At 35.1% G+C, this 23220-nt stretch overlaps 1 protein-coding gene across 3 annotated transcripts in view; it reads left to right on the forward strand.

The window, feature by feature from the left end:
* Nucleotides 1-17953: 17953 nt before the first annotated feature.
* LOC140880684 (uncharacterized) overlaps nt 17954-23220 on the forward strand; it is a 49077-nt gene continuing 43810 nt past the window's right edge. For 2 of the 3 annotated variants that reach the window (XM_073285331.1, XM_073285332.1), the window contains exons 1-3: nt 17955-18203; nt 18441-18626; nt 18948-19037. In XM_073285331.1, coding sequence (XP_073141432.1) covers nt 18096-18203; nt 18441-18626; nt 18948-19037 — 384 coding nt within the window. In that variant the 5' untranslated portion in view covers nt 17955-18095. Of the gene's footprint in view, nt 18204-18440; nt 18627-18947; nt 19038-23220 lie in introns of all 3 variants that reach the window. The other variant, XR_012149710.1, reaches the window with a different exon arrangement.

The raw sequence follows: 23220 nt of genomic DNA on the forward strand, positions 1-23220 counted from the left end.
GGTCTGGCTGGGGATTCTGGTGTTTTGAGGTTTCCGTGGGTCACGTGATATTGGGTTTCAAAATTCGAATGGCACGTGACAAGTCTTGGGTTCGCAGCACCGGTTTGGGCCGGTTGGTGGGAAAATTTCAGCTGTCTTTAGAGGTATTGCCTTAAAGTATGGGTGGAATTTGATAGGGATCCATTTCACAATCCCTCTATTCAATTTTGCGTTTTGATATTATTTTTTTTACGATCATATATCCGATACTTGTTGAGATCCGAATATTTCCGTTGGTTAGTGAGAGAATATCCCGATAATTTTTTTATGTTCAAAATTTTGTACAAAATTTTTTTATTGTTTTTTTTAAATACTATTTAGAATTTTATTTGTCTACAAAATAATAACTGTTCAGTCAAAAACATATAATATTGAAATATGTATACTATATTTAGACTAACCGATTTTGGTGTGCCAATTGTCAAATCAAATCAAATCACACCAAAAATTCTTCTCATTTTACCCCTAAATTTAAAATGCATCTCTTTTATGTTAGATCTTAAATTACTAAATTATTCTCACTTTTCTCTAACCATCTTATCTCCTTTTATCTTTATCTATTTTCAAATTTCATCATTTATCAATTCCTATTGATTATTTACAAAAAAAATTTACAACTTCTCTCAAATTTATATATCAAATTATCAAACAATTGAAAATCATGTGTCACGATTGCTAATATATATTATATTTGCATACGCGGAGCGTGTGCTGCGGTCACTAGTTAAGGATAATAGCTCAAGAATTTTTCAGAAATCTAAAAAAATGTGTTACTATTTTTTTAATATTTTTAAAAATATATATATATATATATACATATATCTAAAAACTTATAAGAACCATATTTTCAACTAGAAATAAATTAGTGCATACCAATATCATTATATATGTTTATTATTAAATTTAATGATTATAAACTCAAAATATTGTACGCAATAACTAAAATCTAGCAATTTTTTCACGAAATATTTTCATGTACAACTCAATTTAACGGCAAAATTTGTGATTAAATATGAAAATCTTGTATTTTCACATTTTTGTCGAAGAAGAACATCAATTGTGCACCAGATAATTATTTACATTCAAAATACGGGTTAATTATTAAATTTTGTTAAATAGATGAAGGACAATTTACATCTATTATTCTATATTTGATATAATTAAATAATTATAAATATGAATTAATCAAATTATTAATATTTTCAAAAAAATATATAAAAATAAATAAAATGTTATTTCAGGATTCTAATATTAAATCATTTCAACGATACATGATTATGTGAAATAAGTTAACAATTAATTTTTGTATGGGATAAAGCCCAATAAACATATAGCCCAATATTAATAAAATTTATTTAAAAAATTAATTCGATCGGGTCGGAAATCCCGTCGGGAAGAGGATTTACTCCCGATCCCTCTCCCGATATTAGTTGGGATGGGAAAAATCCCAACAATTAGGGTCGAAAAAATTTCGGGTCAGAATTTTTTTGAGACAAGAATGGAATGGGATTCGAAAAGGGTAGAGATTTTGATACATTTTTCCAACCCTACCTAATAGTGCATCTAGGTTGCGTTTGATGTCCAAGGAAAAATGATCTGTTACTTTAATTGAGCAATATAATGAAAATGGAGAGGAAATATGGAAGATAATATTGGGTTTTATGTGGGAACTTCGGGTTGCTAATCTCATCTTAGGGGCAAATTATAATTAAACACAAATAATCATATTTGATCAAAGAATAATCAAAGCAAGGGATAAATTTTATTTTTTTTATAAAAAAAAATCTTGGTCAGGATCGATTCTGGAACTTTTCACAAGTTTCTGCCAAAATCCATTTTTGTGCCAGGATCGATCCTACGAACTCACAGGATCGATCCTGACATTCCCTTTTCAAAAAAAAAAAAACTGCAGACTTTCTGTTGATGTCCAAATTCAGTTCATGGCATAAATAATCTCAATCCAAATCATCAAAAACCAACTCAAATCCTGGTTTATCAATTTAAAACATGCATATATACATGTAAGAGGTTTCAATCATCAAATCACGCGTTTATTACATCAAACGAATTGCATAAAAAGCACGAAACTACAAGCTACACCAAATCTCAGAAGTGAGCTTCTAAAACAAAGTTTTATGTCAAGTTCGATACTATCTAAATACCATTCTTTAGCTTAAACTCGTGCCCACACTTGTTACCTCTCTCTCTGGAGCTATCAATGTCGTCTTTGAATAGCTCATGTCTCATCTGTTGTCATGCACACATACAAAACAAAGCAACAACCGGATAAACTCCGGTGAGAAATCATTCTCAGTATAATCGACATATAAAGCGTTAAATAAATCATATCGACTTTAATCATAAACGACTCAACAATAGAGTAAATAACGCATATATCGATCAAGAATTGATTCATATATCATCGTTGTCATCAAGATTCGTAACCGATCTTGACATGGATATCCATCTATCGTAATCATCTCAGACTAGAAAATAAGATCGCCTCAGATCTTGGCATAGAATCAATTCAATATCATATCATATCATCATCGTATCGACTCAAACTCAAAGATCCACTGCTTGAGATGGATCGACAACATCAAAATCAAATCGAAAAAGATAACAATTATGTGGTTTTGGCGGGACAACTCAAGAAGCTTCATTCTCGAGTTTCAAATCCCTGACTCGCGATGTCGTCTTATACCTTCATATTTTATCTGTTTTGAACACTTCAAATCTGAAACATAACATCAAAACATTCATATCAAACTTAATTCAATCTTATCATTTCATAATCGATTCAAAATCATCATTCATCTTCAACCAAATTCACTTCAAACCTCAACTTATTCTTCTTCGGTTCGAATTCAAAGTTCTTGATTTGGTAGCCTTCAAAACTAATTTGAAATGGAAGAATAAAATTTCTACAACATCAATAACATCTCAAATAACGTCTCAGCTCAATCATCGGCTATCAAAACGGCTTCAAATCATGAATCGACGGCGTAGCGATTGAAAATCGGTAACCGACAAAATATCGAAATCAATATCAACTTTGAATATGACTTTGAATCAATTCACATCAGTAAGAAGCCATCAAAATTCAGTATAATCATATGCTATACAAGTTAAACACATGCTGGCATCATCACGAGTTCATACAACAATCAATCTTTGATCCAGTTTTGATATCAAAACGTATAAAACATCAAAACCATGCGCACAACAACAATTTCATATCTCGATCATCTTTCAATCTTCAAAACATGCTGAAGTAAATAAATACTTGCATCAAATCGAATTCCTTGTCACAAGGTTTCCAGAACTATTTTTGGAATCGAAATCGGACGATCGGATCAAAAGTTACGGGGTTTTGAAAATCGGAAATACAAAGAAAATGAAGATCTCGGCTTCCTATGTTCTTCAAGTTTTCTGAATGCAAAATGAAATAACACGTATACATGCTGATAATCTAATAAAATCGGATATGTATTGAATAAATTGCAATTTAGTCCCTGAAACTTCGTAAATTGCAATTCAGGCCTCGACCTTCTTTTTAATTCAATTTCAATCCCAAATAATTTAAGAATATTAGAATTTAAATCAAAACTCTAAATATTCTCAAATTATAAATATTCTTGGATTAAAATTAATGAATTTCGGACCTTATCGCAGTTTAGTCCTTGAACTTCTCAATATTTTCAAATTGATCCCTGCTCGAATTTCACCGTCGAATTAAATCTTCTTTCATTCTCGGAACTCGGAATTAATTCTTAAATCCCATAAATCTTCAAATCAAATATTTAATCTGTTAATTTAAGAATTCTTGGAATTTAAATTCAAAATCCGTAAATTCTCAAATTAAATATTTTCGGCTCGAAAATTAAATCTCTAATTTCCATAACTTCTCAAATCAATATTTGCCCAAAATACGGAATTTAATTCTCAAATTTCATAATTAATAACTTAATATTTTTGGGCCTTACACTTTAAATATTGGACTTACATAAATATAGGCTTGAATAACACAAACTAATATATATATATTGAATTTAATAAAAAAAATAAGTCGGGTAACCGAACCCGATCGGGTAGTAATTATACTACCGACACCAACCCGAAAAACATATTATTGGGTTCGGGTCGACTTTTTTTAAAACTGAAAGACCCGATCGGGCCGGGCCGGGTATCCGATATCGGACCCCAAACGCCCACCCCTAATTAGGATAGATGGACTATCCCATGTTTGTCTCACCAGTTAAACTTTTCCCTCAATCCCGATGCCCCGAGATATTTTCCCGTTGAAGATGGAGAACAGATCCCGAGATGGCAATGGGTTTGTGAATTCATTTTCGTACAATGAATTGGATTATGGTCAAACATTACCAAATTTCCCCTGGATATTCCAACTTTTATATTATATTTCTACTTGTGTGATCACCTTTTCCAGATCTGGATCTGAAATACTTTCTCGATGATGCGAGAAAATGGTGTCTACAAATCACGATCTTCATTAAGATAGTAAGATTCAGCTTAAACGTTGCAAGAAGAATACATCGTAAAAGAAGGTATTTACGTTCTCAGTGAAAGACATGAAAATATTGACCACTCTTCTTACACACAAGCTCGGTGATTTAATAGCTGCGTATAAGTTTTGTCTGGCCTAAAATGATTTTATTTCTTCATTTAATCATAGTTTTTCGTCTTCGATTGTTTGGTGAAAGATCGTATTGGTTGAAAATTTTTCATTCCTCGGATAATAGGTTTGTGTTTGTGGGAGCAATAATAGCATTTAGATTTTGGTATGTCAAATAATGAGATAAATATGATTGAAATCGGCACCGCATCTATTAATTTGTTGAATGATGGTTGTTTGCATCCTTCACCATCCATGCACAAAGTCTCGTTGACGTTACATAAGGATTTCAGATATAAAAACAGCTTACATGAATCTATAAATTATGGCAATGTGTTGATATCGTGTCTCTATTTTCTTAATAAGTGGTATTATATATCGGCAATCTACTTTTTTTATGTTTTGTTAAATACTTTTACCCAATGGTCACACGACGTATAAACAATATCCTTATCATACTGTTGCACCATATGTTGTTGGAAAATATGTTGATGGTATGTGTCGGTGAGAAATAGGTGAGAAAATGAGTACTTTTAGACCAATATATATATATATATATATATATATACTAGAATCAGTCCAAAAATTTTAGAAATTTAGCACAAAATTCCTTTTCAACCCATCAAGCATCATGTATCGGAGGTGTGTTAAAAACACGGCCGAAAAATTTCAACAAAATCCAAAACCGTGAGGATTAGAAGCTGGAAAACCCTAGGGAGAAATTGTTTTGAGGTACCATGTTCATGCCTTGTTTTATTATGTTTTAACACTGATTTTGTAGATGTATACAACATAATGAATGTTAATCGTGTGCAGTAGATTACTAATATATCATGAGTTAGTCGAAAAACTAATCAGAAGTATCCTTTTTCGAACCCCGAATCTTTGTACTCATCATTTTAAAGATACTAATTCTGGTACTAGTCGGATAGGAATTTGAAGAAGCTTCGTACATAGAAAAGTTGTTGATAATGAAATGGTCAACCAACTGCCCGAACCCCGACCGTGCGTGGCTGCCGAAGGCGCTTCACACGCCCTTACGGGGGCGCATGGTCACCACACGCCGGCGTTTTCGACATGCCGACGATGGTCATGGAATATCCGACATAAGTATGACTTCTGGACAAGTTTCAAAATTTTTTGTTAAGTACCTTAATTTCTGTGATTTTTTTTGTTAAGTTCGAATATGATTTTTATAGGAAAAATTGAATATATTACCCTTGTGAAATCGCGGGTTTGGTGATAACCCACTATAAAAGTTTTTTAAGCTAATAATCCCCTATGATTCTAGATATGTAGCAAACAAACCTTTACAACTAAAAAATAACGAAAATATCCCTACTTAAAAAAATGATTAAGTTAATTTTTTTTATAATTTATATTTAATTGAATAAAATAATCAAATTTTAGTTAAATAACTATGAAACTTATATATAATAATTTTATATTAATATTTTCATTTTTTTAAGTAGAGGTATTTTCGTCATTTTTTCGTTATTTTTAGCTGAAAAGGGTGTGCATGATACATATCTAGAATCCCAAGAGATTATTAGCTTAAAAAACTTTCATAGGGGGTTATCAGCAAACCCGAAATTTCACCAGGGTAATATATGCAATTTTCCCTTTTATATACATTATGATCATATGAGCTTTTGGATAAATATATCTAGTTTCTACTGTTACAAAATTACATTATTGTAGAGTCAATGAATTATTATAAATTTTGCACTTGAAGATACATTATGATCATAGTGAAATTTGTAAGAATTTGAGTTATATATTTGGTGCATCGATTAAAGATACTAAAAAGGTGGTGTGTATGTGTTTGGATCCCTTTTTATATGATAATAAGTGGTTAGATGAAACAAAGTTCTTTAAATCCATGTGTTAATACTATATATACTTTTGGTACACCTTAGGAAGTATAGTGACCCATTTTAGATCACCTACTAACTTGTAGTCTTGAGAATGCAATTAGCTTAATATAAAACATTTATAAAAACACAGAGTTTATTGTGAAAACTTAACCAACCCCGTTACAAAAAAAAAACGGCGAAGCACAATCGATACTAAAAACCCAAGTGTTTTTCCCAATAATATTTACACCATAAAACCGACTGTAGGTAAAACTACCAACAATGCCTGGACCTACATCTAGCCATGTCTAGATCCACCTGCTCCGTCCAGCCCGAGAACGCTCCCGTGGAATTGGGTGTTCAGGATAACACGGTGGGCATGAGCGACTAATGCTCAGCACGTAAATATGAGTATACAAAACCAATATGATGCATGCAGTGTGGGATGACTGGGGACTGGGGTGACTGGTCAACTACCAAATCATGCTCAGATTAAGCTCCAATGAGTATGTAGCACCATCTGAAAATCCGACAACGGGGTGCCTCACACACTTGTCAAGATTACCATAATATCAGTCCCCGCGCATTGCGGTAACTCCGGTGTCATATAATATAAACAAGTGTAGGGTTGAATGACCCTACGAAAAAGACTATCTCGAATGAGATATGACTCAATGTGTATGTACATATGTAGTATGTATAAAAAACATTAAAACATGTATCATGACACATAAATTCAACATATAAGCATACACACTCAGCTAACAATCTTTTTAGTACTTACGTCCTCTAAATGATAGATCAAGTATACTTCGAGTCTAGTTCCAAGCCTGCAATCAAATAATTATCATAACACTAATCATGTTTTAGAAGTTTTGACTAAGCTAACAGATAATCATATAAATTTAATAGGATTCTCGAACCATACCTTCGTTTGTCGTTAGCCCATTGACATCGATAACCTAGTTTCTACATACTCCTTGATGATATTCCAGAATCACCTCACTTATTATTGTCGGGCCCTCAAATATAGACTGAATCAAGAAGGAGAAATTGTGAATTGGTGATTGAAACTGAAGCTCTGAACTTTTATTTATTGGTGGAAATCGGAAGATCCATATGGGGTTCGAACCTTCCGAACTCTGCATGTAAGCCACATTTATGATCGTTGGAGATCGGACGTTCCGATCATGACTTCAGTGGTTCCGAACTTGCACGTACTTAGAGGCGTCCAAATTCATTGCTAAGTCATCGTGCCACATCAACGAACATTCCGATCTGGCACTTCGGATGGTCCGATCTGTGCCACACGTTAGTTCTTCTCGTGACACCTCATCGACGACTTGGCTGAGGGGGTTCATAAGTTCCGAATTATAGCCCATGTTTCCGAACTACTTAGATGCTTCCAAAGTTTATGAGTTCGAACCTTCTGAACTCTCCAGTTGTTTCGAAGTCTATAATTCATATTTTAATTCTTTTTAATCCCCCGATTTATTTAATTAATAATCTTTAATCATGTTTTATAGTGACCCTGCATTGAATCACATACTAACTGGCAACTAATAGCATTCATTAAACTTAATAAATCAAGAATGCTTAACAGAGTAAAACGTGCGGAAACATAACCCATAATTTACATATCAGCTTAGTAAAACATATCCAGGCTTAATATTGTAGTGATACAACCATATCGAAAAGCTTAAAATAAACTGTCTAAAACATTTATACAGCTAAACAAATCCTGCTGCATATAATCCTCTGAAAAGCTCCGGCTCCCTAGTCCCGGCTCCGTCCATCCTGCGACCTGCCCCATGAAATAGGTTATCCAAGATAATAACTAGGACGTGAGCGCTAACGCCCACTACATAAACATGAGTAAACATATGTATATAATGCATGCAACATGATGACTGGTAAAGGGTCATCTGAAAAGTCATGCTCGGTACCGGCGCCACATGAGTGTTGCCAGCGCACGGATCAACCTTTGGGTGCAACCACACTCGTCTAGTACACCAGAGTAGTCAGACATACATGTCCCCGCCGTTGTGGTACTCTCAGTGACAGACTATCAAGTATAGAGCTGAGCGGCTCTATAATCAGGTATAACAAGGTATAGGCTCAACGTGTATGTGTACATGATATATGAGTATAGAAAGCGGTAAAACATACATCATGCCACATAATAATGCCAAATAAATGCAACATATAAACATGTATACTCGTTAGAAATCTCAGTCAATGTGTACATACCTCTAGGCTAGTTCAAGTCTAATAGGATCCTAGGTTCCAAGCCTATATTCAAAAGTTCATTGTATCACTACACAAGTTCTATAAGCCTTAACTAAGCTAATAAGTACTCCCAAAACTTAAATAGATTCCCGGACCATACATTCGTCCGTAGTAAGCCCTTTGGAGTCGCTAGTCCCGGATGACTATAACCACACCTTGGTTATTTCAGAACCTCTATTATAATCGATAGAACTCTCAAGTGTATATCTCACACTTATATAACTGAAGAAGGAAACTCGGAATTCGTAATTCAAAATGAAATCGAATGAGCCCTATTTATAGGAAAATTTCCGATCAAGTTCGGATCTTCCAAACTCGGATTTGGGTTGTCCGATCCAACTCACTGCCTGCATGCGAGACACGTCGAGTTTGGACCGTCCGATTGCCACTTCGGGCCGTCCGAAGTTTCCTAAATCCGACACTTGTCAAAAACCATGGATGAGTAATCCTGCTTGGCACAGGGGAAGTTCGGGCCGTCCGATCCTAGTTCGGACCATCCGAACGGGCCTTAACTCCAAAGTCTACAAGCCCTTCTTCGGAGCCCCCGGATTGCTGAGTTCGGATCGTCCGAAGTCCTCTTCGGACCGTCCGAACTGACCAAAACTTTGGAAACCCAATTCTTGATTCTGAAGTCTGATTGAACCCTGGAATTGGTTAATTACTAACCCTTAATTATGTTTAACATATTATTATCTTAAAATGGATTTTGGGTTAATACATTTTTTCTCCCCACCTTTAGATATTTCGTCAGCGAAATAAAATCTAAAGGCAAATTAAGATAAAAATATGAAACATCAACAATGTTTTATTACAACAACTGTAATTACATCTTTACATGGTAATCAAAAGTACAAAGCAAACAACTAGGGATATTTCGCTCGCATACGGCTATCTGTTTCTCAAGTTGTTTCTTCAACGCCTCGACGCTGCCACTGTACCATCACAAGTGGTATAGTCTTGTTCCGAAGCACTTTCTCCTTCCTGTCTAGGATATGGAGTGGTCGTTCAACATAAGACAAATCTGGATCTAGCTGAACATCAGTAGGTTGGATAATATGAGATTCATCAGCTATGTACTGTCGAAGTAACGACACATGGAAAACATCATGTATACTGGAAAGATATGGCGGTAACGCCAAACGAAGCAACATCTTCAATCTTCTCCAGTATCTGGAAAGGCCCAATGAAACGAGGTGACAACTTGCCTTTCGGACCGAATCTCATCACCTTCCTGAAAGGTGATACTCGCAGAAAAACATACTCACCAAGCTCGAACTGAATGGCCTATGATGAATATTAGCATAACTGGCTTGCCGATCTTGAGCAGCTTTAATCCTCCTCTTGATCAAATCTACCTTGTCTACAATATGCTGCACCAACTCAGGACCCTCGACTTGTCGTTCTCCTATTTTATCCCAGAATAATGGAGTACGACATCGTCAACCATACAATGCCTCAAAAGGTGTCATATCAATACTACGATGATAACTATTATTGTAGGCAAATTCAATCAAAGGTAACTGATCCTGCCAAGACAAACCAAAATCCATGACAGAAGAATGTAGCATATCCTCCAACGTACGAATCGTCCGTTCTAACTGCCCATCATTCTCCGAATGATATGCAGTACTTCAACTCAGAGTGGTACCCAAAGCCTGCTGAAAACTACCCCAGAAATGTGAGGTAAATCGCGGCTCTCTATCACTGACTATGCTCACTGGAATCCCATGCAATCACATTATCTCCTGGATGTATAAGCGTGTCATACGATCATAAGAATACTCCCGATTGTAAAGAATAAAGTGTGCTAATTTCGTCAAAGGGTCAACAACGACCCAGATAGCATCACACTGACGTGAAGTCATAGACACGTGGGTGACAAAATTCATAGTCACGTGCTCCCACTTTCATTCTGGAATCTCAAGATTCTGCAGTAATCCACCTGGTCGTCGGTGTTCAGCCTTAACCTGTTGACAGACAAGCAGGGACGGCTCCACATATGGGCCCACCCTTGAATTTTTTTTAACAAATTAGTAATATATTTATAGTTTAAAAATTTTAATTTATGAACATAAATTAGGAACCAAACATAAATATATAAAAGAGGGTCAAAAAAATTAAGTTAATCTTCATCGTTTAATGTGTGAAAAGTGACCCAAAAATTTGTGGCTCATAGTCTGTAAAAAATTGTAGTTCAATCACTATGTTTTTAAACCTAAATACAAATGAGTTTTAAGTTTTTTAAACATAAAATTAAATTATTGAAGCAAGAATTGTTAGCTTACAAGCTTGTAAGTTTGACTTTTAATTTATGAGTCGCAACAACTGCAGTGCAAAGAAAATTTTTTGCTGAAAAGATTATTACGCGAGTATTAATTAATTATACTGAAATATATATATATATATATATATATATATATACATATATTAGTTTGTCAAATGAAGTTATTATTAATTATTTTGAGAAAATGTCAAGTCGTATGAGTAAATTGTAAATGAAATTTGAAATCTAAAAATATTATTTAAATAAGAGTACTATATTTAACTTTTGTTATATGATGATTATATATCATATATGTATATATATGTGTGTGTATATGATATTTTATTATGTTTGACTGTTCTTCCTTGATAAAATTTCTAGATCCGCCCCTGCAGACAAGACATCTAGAAACAAATTCATGCACACTTCGTTTCATCCCTTTCCACCAGAATCTGGTTCGCAAGTCCTTATACATTTTCATGCTTATACATTTTCAGGCTTATAGGATGAACTGGAAATCGACTCATGTGAGCTTTAGAAAGAATATCATTCCTGAGCTCCGCAACATCAGGTACAACCACTCGATTTGATAAGCACAATAAACCATCTGTCTGATAATGGAATCCAGATATAATAACCCCATTGGCTAGACGTGCCAAACGCCGAGTCTTATCATCAGATATCTGAGCTTCTCTAATTCAAGAATACATAGCCGGCTCAGATAAAATAGTATACAAACGAATCCCCCCATTAGGTTCTAACAAAAGGTACCTTCCAATATGCGATCGCTTCCCTCAGTAGCCTGATCCTCAGACAGAGCAAACACCTGCCCTTGAGTCTAAGAGCGGTAACCAGAAGAACTCTGTGGTGCTGGCTGCTAATGTGGATGAGTAGAAGCCTAAGATCCAACCTGTGATCCCGATCCACTCGTAGCTCCCATACGCTGAGGACAATCTCTCCGCAGATGTCCCTGCTCACCATAAATATAACAAGCACCAGTAGCCTTCTGACATGAAGCTGCAGGATGCTTCCCACCACAGTGACTGGAAAACTCCTCCTTCTTCTTTTTCTTCCCAAAACGGAACGTACCTCGTGAACCACGAGAACTAGATGAAGTAGTAGTAGAAGAAGACATGGGTCCAGATTGCACAACAGATTGAGCCCTAGGCCCAAGAGATCCACTAGGTTGTCCTGGAATCATCAACTGTGCCCGCCTATTGCTGTTCTTCACTTGATGGCAACGGTTCACCAAAGTCTCATAAGATGCCAGATCATCACAGACGACAACTTGTGAATATATATCTTGATTCAAGCCTTGCAGAAAAAATATCATACTTTGACGCATCCCTGTCATTGATATGAGGACTGAAAGGTAGCAGATCAAGAAATCGTTGCTGATATTGATCAATAGTCATTGATCCTTGCCTCAGAGTCAGCAACTCCATAGTTCTTGTCTGGCGAACTGCTGGAGGAAAATACAATTTCTAAAACTGCTGACAGAAATCCCCCCCAAATCACCTGCCCTTTCTCCGTATGTGCCTGAGTAGCCTTGGCATCCCACCATAAGCGTGCTCGATCTTCTAGAAAAAATTCTAGAACTTCCAGTTTCTGCTCTTCAGTGCAATCGAAAGCTCGAAAAGCACTCTCGAGTTTGGACATCCAGCCTCTTGCTTGTTCAGAATTTTCGCCACCCAATAACGGCTTCGGTCCTACTTGCATGAACTTATTAATAGAGTAGTGACGTCTACCCTCATGAGGACGATGTCGATCCTCATGATGATGGCGATGGTGACGATGATGACCACCTCCCTGGACAACACTACCGTGACTCTCGTCGGCCATATCCTGAAAAGATTTGCACATTTAAAATCCCAAATGCGCAATAATTACTCAAGACTAGACTAATCCCAAGTACTAATCCCAAAATCTATGCATGCTCTGATACCAAAAATATAGTGACCTTGCATTGAATCACCTACTAACTGGCAACTAATAGCATGCATTAAACTTAATAAAATAATAATGCTTAACAGAGTAAAACGGGCGGAAACATAGCCCATAATTTACATATCAGCTTAGTAAAATATATTCAGGCTTAATACTGTAGTGATACAACCATATCGAAAAGCTAAAAATAAACACTTGTCAAATCCTGTTGTATAATATCCCCTGAAAAGCTCCGGCTCCCTAGTCCTGCCTCGAGCTACCGGCTCCGTCAATCCTGCGATCTGCCCCATGGAATAGAGTGTCCAAGATAATAACTAGGACGTGAGCGCTAACGCCCAGTACATAAACATGAGTAAACATATGTATATAGTGCATGCAACATGATGACTGGTAAATGATCATCTGAAAAGTCGTGCTCAGTACCGGTGCCACATGAGTGCTGCCACCGCATGGATCAACCTATGGGTGCAACCACACTCGTCTAGTACACCAGATTAGTCAGACATACATGTCCCCACCGTCGCGTTACTCTCAGTGACAGACTATCGAGTATAGAGTTGAGCGGCTCTATAATCAGGTATAACAAGGTATAGGTTCAACGTGTGTGTGTACATGATATATGAGTATAGAAAGCGGTAAAACATACATCATGCCACATAATAATGCCAAATAAATGCAACATATAAACATGTATACTCGCTGAAAATCTTAGTCAATGTGCACATATTTCTAGGTTGTTCGAGTCTAATAGGATCCTAGGTTCCAAGCCTATATTCAAAAGTTCACCGTATCACTACATAAGTTCTATAAGCCTTAACTAAGCTAATAAGTACTCTCAAAACTTAAATAGATTTCCGGACCATACCTTCGTCCGTAGTAAGCCCTTTGGACTCGCTAGTCCCGGATGACTATAACCACACCTTGGTTATTCCAGAACCTCTATTATAATCGATAGGGCTCTCAAGTGTATATCTCACACTTATATAACTGAATAAAGAAACTCGTAATTCGTAATTCAAAATGAAATCGAATGAGCCCTATTTATAGGAAAATTTCCGGTCAAGTTCGGATCCTCCGAACTCGGGTTCGGGTTGTCCGATCCAACTCACTGCTTGCATGCGAGACACGTCAAGTTCGGACCATCCGATCGCCACTTTGGACCGTCCGAAGTGTCCTAAATCCGACACTTGTCAAAAACCATGGATTAGTAATCCTGCCTGCTTGGCACAGGGGAAGTTTGGGCCGTCCGATCCTAGTTCGGACCGTCCGAATGTGCCTTAACTCCAAAGTCAACAAGCCCTTCTTTGGAGCCTCCAGATTGTTGAGTTCGGATCGTCCGAAGTCCTCTTCGGACCATCCGAACTGGCCAAAACTTTGAAACCCAATTCTTGATTCCGAAGTCCGATTAAACCCTGGAATTGGTTAATTACTAACCCTTAATTATGTTCTACATATTATTATCTTAAAATGGATTTTGGGTTACTACATGTTTAATGTTTAAATCAGGGTACGAGTTAATACATGAAGAGTCACTTATTTTTACTAATGATAATCACCATGATCAATAAGATCTGCTTAATATTTGGATGTCCACTACAAATAGTATTCATCATACTTCATTGTTTTTCATACTTATATATAATTGTTATGTTACTATAATCTTAATAAGGTTTTCACGTAAGAACTGTAATTCTATTACAAAAATTCTCATTGTCATACCAAATGCTCCATAATATTGATATCTTTCCTAAGATTCGGTCTAAAGTCTTGACCACTTCCTATTATTTTTTCATTACTCAGCTTAATTCATCTTTAATACTGATAATAAGGAAGACCTGGTCATTTTAATCCCTTTGTAATGGTATAATAAATTTTATAAAAATGTTTACTATATAATGTCTTGGTTCATCATCAAACAAATGAATGTATGATCAATGAATCAAAGAATTGAATGTTTATGATGATTAACCAAGAAAAAAACACTGGACAACGAACTTCGTTCTGGAAAATGAGTCCATTGGACAACGTGGCTTCAGTCCAGAAAAGTGAGTCCAATGAACAACGGGTTTAAATCCGAGCATATGGTTCGTTTGAACAACATGACTACAGTCCGGGCATTTTGGTTCCCTCGGCTCCACTGAATCCATACACACTTATATGTGCCTTTTTACAACAATTGCTTACTGTTTTATTGAATGTATATATACTAGCATTCCTTGCACGCGATGCGTGCATATGCATAATTTTTTTATGTGAATTAATTTTCATGTTATTTTCATAACCCATATGATGAATTGAATATTCAAAAGTTTGAAAAGTGATAACTATCTAATCTAAAATTTTAAAAAACAAACAAAGATAATGAGTGTCATTTTGATAAATAAGATATAATATAATGTCTAAAAAAGAGGTGACCATATAAAATGACTAATTTGTCTAATAATTTTGGTTTTGTTGGAAATTGAGTTAGGATAATCGTAATTTAATATCAAACTTCAATGATTAATTGAAAGTTGGTTGATTAAATATCCTTTACTATAATAATCTAGTAATATATATATATATATATATATATATACACACACACACATACATTTATCCTATGAATCATTATTTATTATCACTTAGTCCTTAAAGACTTAACCTCTATATTTTTCATCTATTGTAATTTCCAGAGTCAGGGCTCACAAAAATGGAAAAAGGAAGGGAAATGTTAGTGAATATTCCGTCCATTGCCTTGAATAAGTTATGGTCTCGTGGTTATATAGTCAATGCTATGTTCTTCAGACTAAGTATGTCAAATAAAGTACTTCCGTTTCTATTGGTCTATGCCATACATGTTAAGAATAATCCAGTTGTATCTGTTGAATAAAGATCATGTTGTATTTTTGTGTTTTTTTTAATAAGCTGCTTCCACATATATTATTAATTTAAGTTCTTTCGATATGCTACTACCTACGATACTTCAAAAAAAGACACTGATCCTATAAGAGGTGTTGTTAGAGAATGTGACATCTATTTTTAGTTAGACCCTCAGTTGGGTGCCACAAATTTTGTGAATAAATTATATATATTAAGTAAAATATAGAAAACACACAATTGAATTCAAACGACATCGTCCTATTTCATATTTAATAGTTAATTTTAAGTTACTATTTTCATCGTAATTGTTATTAAAATTAAGTTTAACAAAGGTTCAAAATTCATAACAAAGGTTCAAAATTCAAACCCTAAAGTACTTAAAATATCAAAACCCAAAACACATCGGATATATATGTTTGAAATAGATCTCTGACACGACGCACTGAAATATTAATTTGTATGTTCAAAGTATTAATTTTTACTGCAAAAATATATTATTTTGTTACTTTTGTTATGAATAAATATTATGTAATATATATCAATTTTAATGCAATTAGTTTTGCGTTTCACTGCATGTATGAACCAGTCGACCTATCTCATGAATATAAATATGTGGACCGTGAGATAGTTGCACGTGATATACACTCAACCAAAAAACATAACATGGAAAAAATGTCTGATGCATTAGCACATTATTTAAAATTCCGTATTAATCATAATTGGAGTGGGGTCTCGCAGACCGTATCTATAACCGAAGTGAAGATTAATATTTGTGACATGTTTTATGGGTCGTTTGGGTAGGAGATCAATATCACGAAATCGAAATATGCGACGATCTCATACGAGTTTTTATTTTAGAATTGATAATAGGATTCTAAGGCTTCATTTGAGAGATGTGATTTGGAAGGAAAAGAAGGGAAATGAAATAAAATTTTAAAAAGTTGATTGTTGGGGAGTTTTTGAAAGGAAGGAAAAGAAAGGAAGGGAGAGAAAAATTTCCTCTGTCTCAACCAAAAAATTTTATTTTCAAAAGTGGACGAAAATGGAAGAAAACACAAACAAAAAAAATTGATTTTAAATAAATTTAACTTATTTCATTTTTTTTTCTTCAACTCTCAAATAAAGAAATACATCATTTCTCTTCTCTCCCTTTTCCTCACCTTTTTTTCTTTTCTTTTCTTTTCTCTTATGAAAAATTTTACCTTTTAACTTCCAAAGCCTAAGAGAGATCGAGTTGTTATAAATGGTTGAATTCTCCCCCTCTATCATATATGGTTAATTCTTATTATTTATTTAATTAAAATTATGCTTAATATTCTAACCAATTTCAATTAATCTGATGAAATTTAATTTAAATTATAATCATATTCTCAGCCATACAATATTATTAATACTTTGTTTCGAAGAACAATATTACTAATGTTAAAGAGCATAACATGATTAACATAATTTTTTTTTTAAATTCATCTTTTCTTATTTGTTTTTTTTAAAATTTTGTAATTACTATTTTTTTCACCGATCTAAATTCTTTTATCATATTCTAAAATTTTGAATATCTTAATTAATTCAATGTTGAAAATAAAATAATTAGTTTTAAATAGTGTTTACTAACTTTATTAAAAAACCCCACTATTTACTCTAAAAAAAAATCCCTCTACTCAATATCAAAATGTATTGTATTTTCAACTAAATAAAAAGTATTGTATTTTATTTTTAAAAGATTTCAAAATTTAAACCTTGGAAGCCCTTTTTTTGTGTGCAAATTGCTCAAAAATCCCCAATGCAAACATGTTTTGCTCTGCACTCCCTAGCCACTTTTTTGTACCACAATTTTTGTTAATTTGTACTACATTTTGTATGGTTTTATACCACATTTTATGACTAAAGATCCCAAAGCAAAACATATTTGCATTTGAGGATTTTTGAGCAAATTGTCTTTTTTTTTCCTTCCTCATTATTATTTTTATTTTTTAATTTTATAATTGTTCAACCCCAAATTGACAACCCTTTTGGTCACAGTTGTAAGTCTCACGTGGCGTGCACGTGACTTCCTCTCTTCTTCAATATCGAGAGTGAATCAAAGCAGATCCGTTGAACAAAGAAAACGAGACTCTTCTCTGAATTTCACCCTCTTTATGTAGAGACAAAGCTACGCATATATAAAAAGCATAATTTTCGCTAGTTTGCTGGTGTTGGGAGAAGGATGGCGGCATTCATGACGGTGCTGGAGTCCGATCTGAGGGCCCTTTCAGCCGAGGCTCGCCGCCGTTACCCCGCCGTCAAAGACGCAGCTGAACACGCGATTTTAAAGGTACCGTTCTTGGGGTTTTTTTTTGTTGATTTCATCCTCCCTGCATTGTTACGTTACTTGGATATGCTTTTTATTCGATTTGTATCACCAGGTTGATTGATTATCAGCTCATGCTTCATCACTCGATCTGAATTTTCGTTAACTCTGAACTTTTTAAGTGAAAAATGTATTTTCGTGCGTCTCTGGGTGATAGGTTCTTTTCCCTTGACTAAATATATAAATTCTGTGGAAATGCAGCTTAGGTCACTCTCCAGCCCGAATGAGATTGCACATAACGAGGATATATTGAAGATTTTTGTGATGGCTTGTGAGGTTAGAAACGTGAAGCTGAGTGTGATTGGATTGTCATGTCTGCAAAAGCTTATCTCGCATGATGCTGTTGCATCTTCGGCCCTCAAGGAAATTCTTTCCACTCTCAAGGAAGTGAGTATAGCTGGAATAAATCAATAAGCATATACACGACATAACCAAATTGTGCAAATTAATTGGTTCAATTCAATATGAACTGACTGATCTGTATTCTGTATTAAAAATGAGAGTTGTCTTTTATATTAATAACAATACCTCATACATTTTAATTCTTCCCTTTTGATTTCAAATAAAAAGTGATGCTATTTTGTTGTTTGATAAGGAGGTTTTATCATTGTCTATTCATTGGTATTTTTACATAATGCATGACACGTGCTATATATCATGTGTGCATTTAGATGTTTTCTTCTTTACTTATTGCCTTCTCTTTCCCAGCATGCTGAGATGGCAGATGAGAATGTTCAGCTTAAGACCCTGCAAACTATACTCATAATATTTCAGTCTAATTTACAGCCAGATAACGAGGTATGCTAAATTCACGACTCATAATTTTTTAAAACATTTCCCACCATCTTAATTATGCCATAGTCTTTACTCTTTATCGAATACTTTTGATGAAGTCGCATGTAACCTGGAAACCACCCTCCCTGCTTTTTTCTGTGACCGACCATTTTGTTTTTGGTAAAATAAATTTTATTTATCAAATATATACAAATAGACTGGGCATACCCAATAAAATAAGACAAAACTAGGAAATTATGTCAACTGCCCTCCTTGGACTTATTTATTTATGAACACCCGGAGTTTGGCTCAACTCCCACCACCTAACTTGTTTGGGCTTAGTTTGGAAGTTGGGAGAGAAAAGTTGAGATGGAAAAGAAGAGGAGAGAGCAAGAGAAAAGGAAGTTTTTAGTTTTCCTCTCATTCCACTCACATTTTGAAGGAAACTTTTTCTTTTAAACAACTTATTTTTCTTTCTTTTCTTTCCATTAGAATCTCCCAAAGAACCAAAATTTTAAATCTCCTTTTGTTTCTTTTCTAGGTTTTCTTTTGCTTCAAAATCCAAACTCCCAAACAAAGCTTTAAATTAAAAAACTGGCTTGTTCTATTATAACCGATTTCTTAAAGCAAGAAATATTGAAATCTGTCTCGTGTACGAGATTGGTTGGTTATATGCACTTGTTTAATATGTCACGTGTTGGAAACCTTGCACCAATTTATAATCTCAAAAGCTTGCTACTTTTATGGTACCTTTGTCTTATATGTTTCGATTATAATAAATATTTATTTTGTTAAACTAGGATATTTTTTTAGGATTCCAAGTTGTGTTTGGTATTATAGTTGATTTGTTTCTTGCTGCTTCATGTTGTTTTTATGTGTTCTTGCTTTAATATACCATATTTTGATTTGTATGAAATCTTGATGTGTTTGATTCTCCATAATGCAAATACATGAAAGTGATTTATAATTTTAATTTACTTTAGATTTGGCATGTCTTCACATTATTCTCCTTGTATTGGAAACATCATTATTTGCACATTTGATGGTATCTAGTCTGGTTTTCTTTAAACTAAAAAATATTATAAAAATCAATGCATCAATTCATCAAATGCCACAAATTAACTGCAAATGTACGATGTCTAGCGTGGTAAAGTATAGAATCTATATGAGGGAAGAGAATGATTCTCATTGACCGAATTAACCCTAGTATATAGAAGTAAATAACAGAATATCTAAATATCAAATCCTATCTAATCCTTATTTAAACATTGAATGAATATCTTATTCAATCTATTTAAATATTCAAGACCCCCCTCATGCTTGGCGGTAAATGTTTTTCATGCCGAGCTTGGACTTCAATTCTTCAAAGTTTGGTCGACGGACGGCTTTTGTCAAGATATCGGCCAGCTGCATGTGAGAGGGAACATAGTGGAGATCAATTACCGTTTTCTCAATCTTTTCGGTTATGAAATGTCTGTCTATTTCCACATGCTTGGTTCTGTCATGGTGGACTGGATTCTTGGCAATTTTTAATGCAGCTTGGTTGTCACACATCATATCTATTGGATGACTATCTCTTATCTCCAGTTCATTGAGCAACATTTTAAGCCACATGCCTTTGCAAATTCCATTGGATAAAGCACGGAATTCAGCTTCTGCACTACTTCGAGTGACAACTTGGGCAAATGGTGATGGCGTTTCTCTAAAGAGAGGAACACGTTGTGGAGGAGAATTGTAATTAGCAAATACAACATGCAAGAGAATGGCTGGGACGCGGGATTGGCAAGGAATAACACGTTTTGTAGCCCATGGAAGTTCATCTCTAGGATTTATCCGGCTTTTATTAAATCAGTGAGGTTTGTAGTCAAGGGGGAGATAGAGTTAGATTTTGGGAGGATTCTTGGGTGGGGTGCTCATCTTTTAAAATCCTTTTCCCAGTGCTTTTCCAAATTTCTAGAGCTCATATTAAGCCTATTTCACACTTCCTTTCTAGAGAATCTTTTTCACCCATTAACTTGTTCTCTTGGAATTATTTTCGTCGCGATCTCAGAGATGAGGAGATGGTGATTTAATCAATTTGTTGGATGTTTTGGGCAGGGTTAGTCTTAGGGAGGGAGGAGAGGATATTAGGTGTTGGAAATGAGATGCCTAAGGTGAGTTTACAGTGAAATCTTTCTTTCATTCTTTTTTTCCGGAAACTCGGTTCCCAAAATATGATCTTCTTCAATCGATATGGAAAGCTCCGATTCCTTCAAAGGTAAAGGTGTTCTCTTGGGCTGCAATTCTGGGAAGGATACCGACTTGTGAAATGATCCAAAAGAGGTTCCCAAAATGTTTTCTTAATCCGAATTGGTGTGTGCTATGCAAGCAAGAGGGTGAGTGTCAGGATCATATGTTGGTGCATTGTCCATTCGCATTATCCTTATGGTGGTTAGGGTTGAAGGATTTGGGATTGTCATGGGTGACTCCGAAGACTACGAAGGAATTGTTCGCAACAGATTTGGGGAGCTATCTGGGCAAAAGGGGGAGAATTCTTTGGGCAGCCATAACTCATTGCATTTGCTGGTTCGTTTGGCTAGAAAATAGGAGGATTTTTGAGGAAGAAGAGGTTTCGAGGGAAGAGATTTGGGATAAGATTAAGTTGAGAGTAGCCGCTTGGTTACAAAATTCACCTCTCTTCGAATCGTTTTCAGTTTCAGAATTGTATAGGGATTGGAGTTTGGTTTTCTAATAATACTTTCCTAGATCTTGTATAGAGATTATAGTGGACCACTGATCCACCTTCCTATGTAACTATTACTAAGTTTTAATAATGTAGAATATTGAATTATCGGGAGAATACTTTATTGAGATGATATGTACATCTATTTATAATTACAAAGAGTAAATCATATCCCAGTGAATAAGGGATAACAAATCTCATCCTACCTAATTTACAAAGATAATATCTTATCAAATCAACAATATATATTATAAAATAAAACCCTAATTTATCATAATCTACACTCCCCCTCAAGCTTGGTTGTAGATGTTGATGAGACCAAGCTTGCCAACAAGAAATTCATGAGCCTGTTCTGATAGTCCTTTGGTGAGCAAGTCAGCCAACTGGTGAGAAGTAGGAACATATTCAACATTGAGATCACCCCCTTCTATCTTTTCTTTGATGAAATGACGATCAACTTCAACATGTTTAGTCCTATCGTGGTGAACCGGATTATGAACAATACTGATGGTTGATTTGTTGTCACAAAACAATGTCATAGGTTTTTCAACCTTAAGTTTCAATTCCATCATAATTCTCCTTATCCAGATTAGTTCACAAACTCCATGGGCCAGTGCTCTATATTCTGCCTCTGCACTACTTCTAGCAACGACAGATTGTTTTTTGCTACTCCATGTTACCAGATTTCCCCAGACAATGGTACAATATCCTGATGTAGACCTTCTATCAGAAATAGATCCAGCCCAATCTGCATCGGTGAATGCATGTACTGCTCTATTTTCATGTTTTGCAAACAGTAAGCCTTTTCCTGGAGCCTTTTTCAAGTATTTCAGAATTCTATACACAGCATCGAGGTGGCCTTGACATGGTGAGTGCATGTATTGACTTACTAGGCTGACTGCAAAGGCAATATCTGGGCGAGTATGTGATAGGTAAATGAGTTTTCCCACAAGTCGCTGATATTGTTCTTTGTCCACCGTTTTTCCTTCAAACATCTTCCCTTTGTTTCCTAGCTCGATGGGCGTATTGCTAGGTTTAGAGCCCAACATTCCCGTTTCTTCCAAAAGATCTAATGTGTACTTTCGCTGAGAGACGGAGATACCTTTTTTACTTCTGGCAAATTCCATTCCTAAAAAATATTTCAGTGTTCCAAGGTCTTTAACCTCAAATTCTTTTGCCATCATTTGTTTTATGCTTGCCATTTCTTTGCTATCATTTCCAGTAATAATGATGTCATCAACATACACTATGAGAATGGTGATGTGTTTATTCTCAGAGTGTTTGATGAAGAGAGTATGATCTGCTTGTCCCTGAACATAGCCAAAATTCTTTATTACCTTTGAGAATCTACCAAACCAGGCACGTGGAGATTGTTTCAGCCCATAAAGTGACTTGTGAAGTTTGCACATTGTTCGAGATCCTAGTTGTTCTTCAAATCCTGGAGGTTGACTCATATAGACTTCCTCTTCAAGTTCACCATTTAGG

The sequence above is a fragment of the Henckelia pumila genome, chromosome 2 (genome assembly GCF_033568475.1).
Source record: "Henckelia pumila isolate YLH828 chromosome 2, ASM3356847v2, whole genome shotgun sequence".
NCBI lineage: Eukaryota > Viridiplantae > Streptophyta > Magnoliopsida > Lamiales > Gesneriaceae > Henckelia > Henckelia pumila.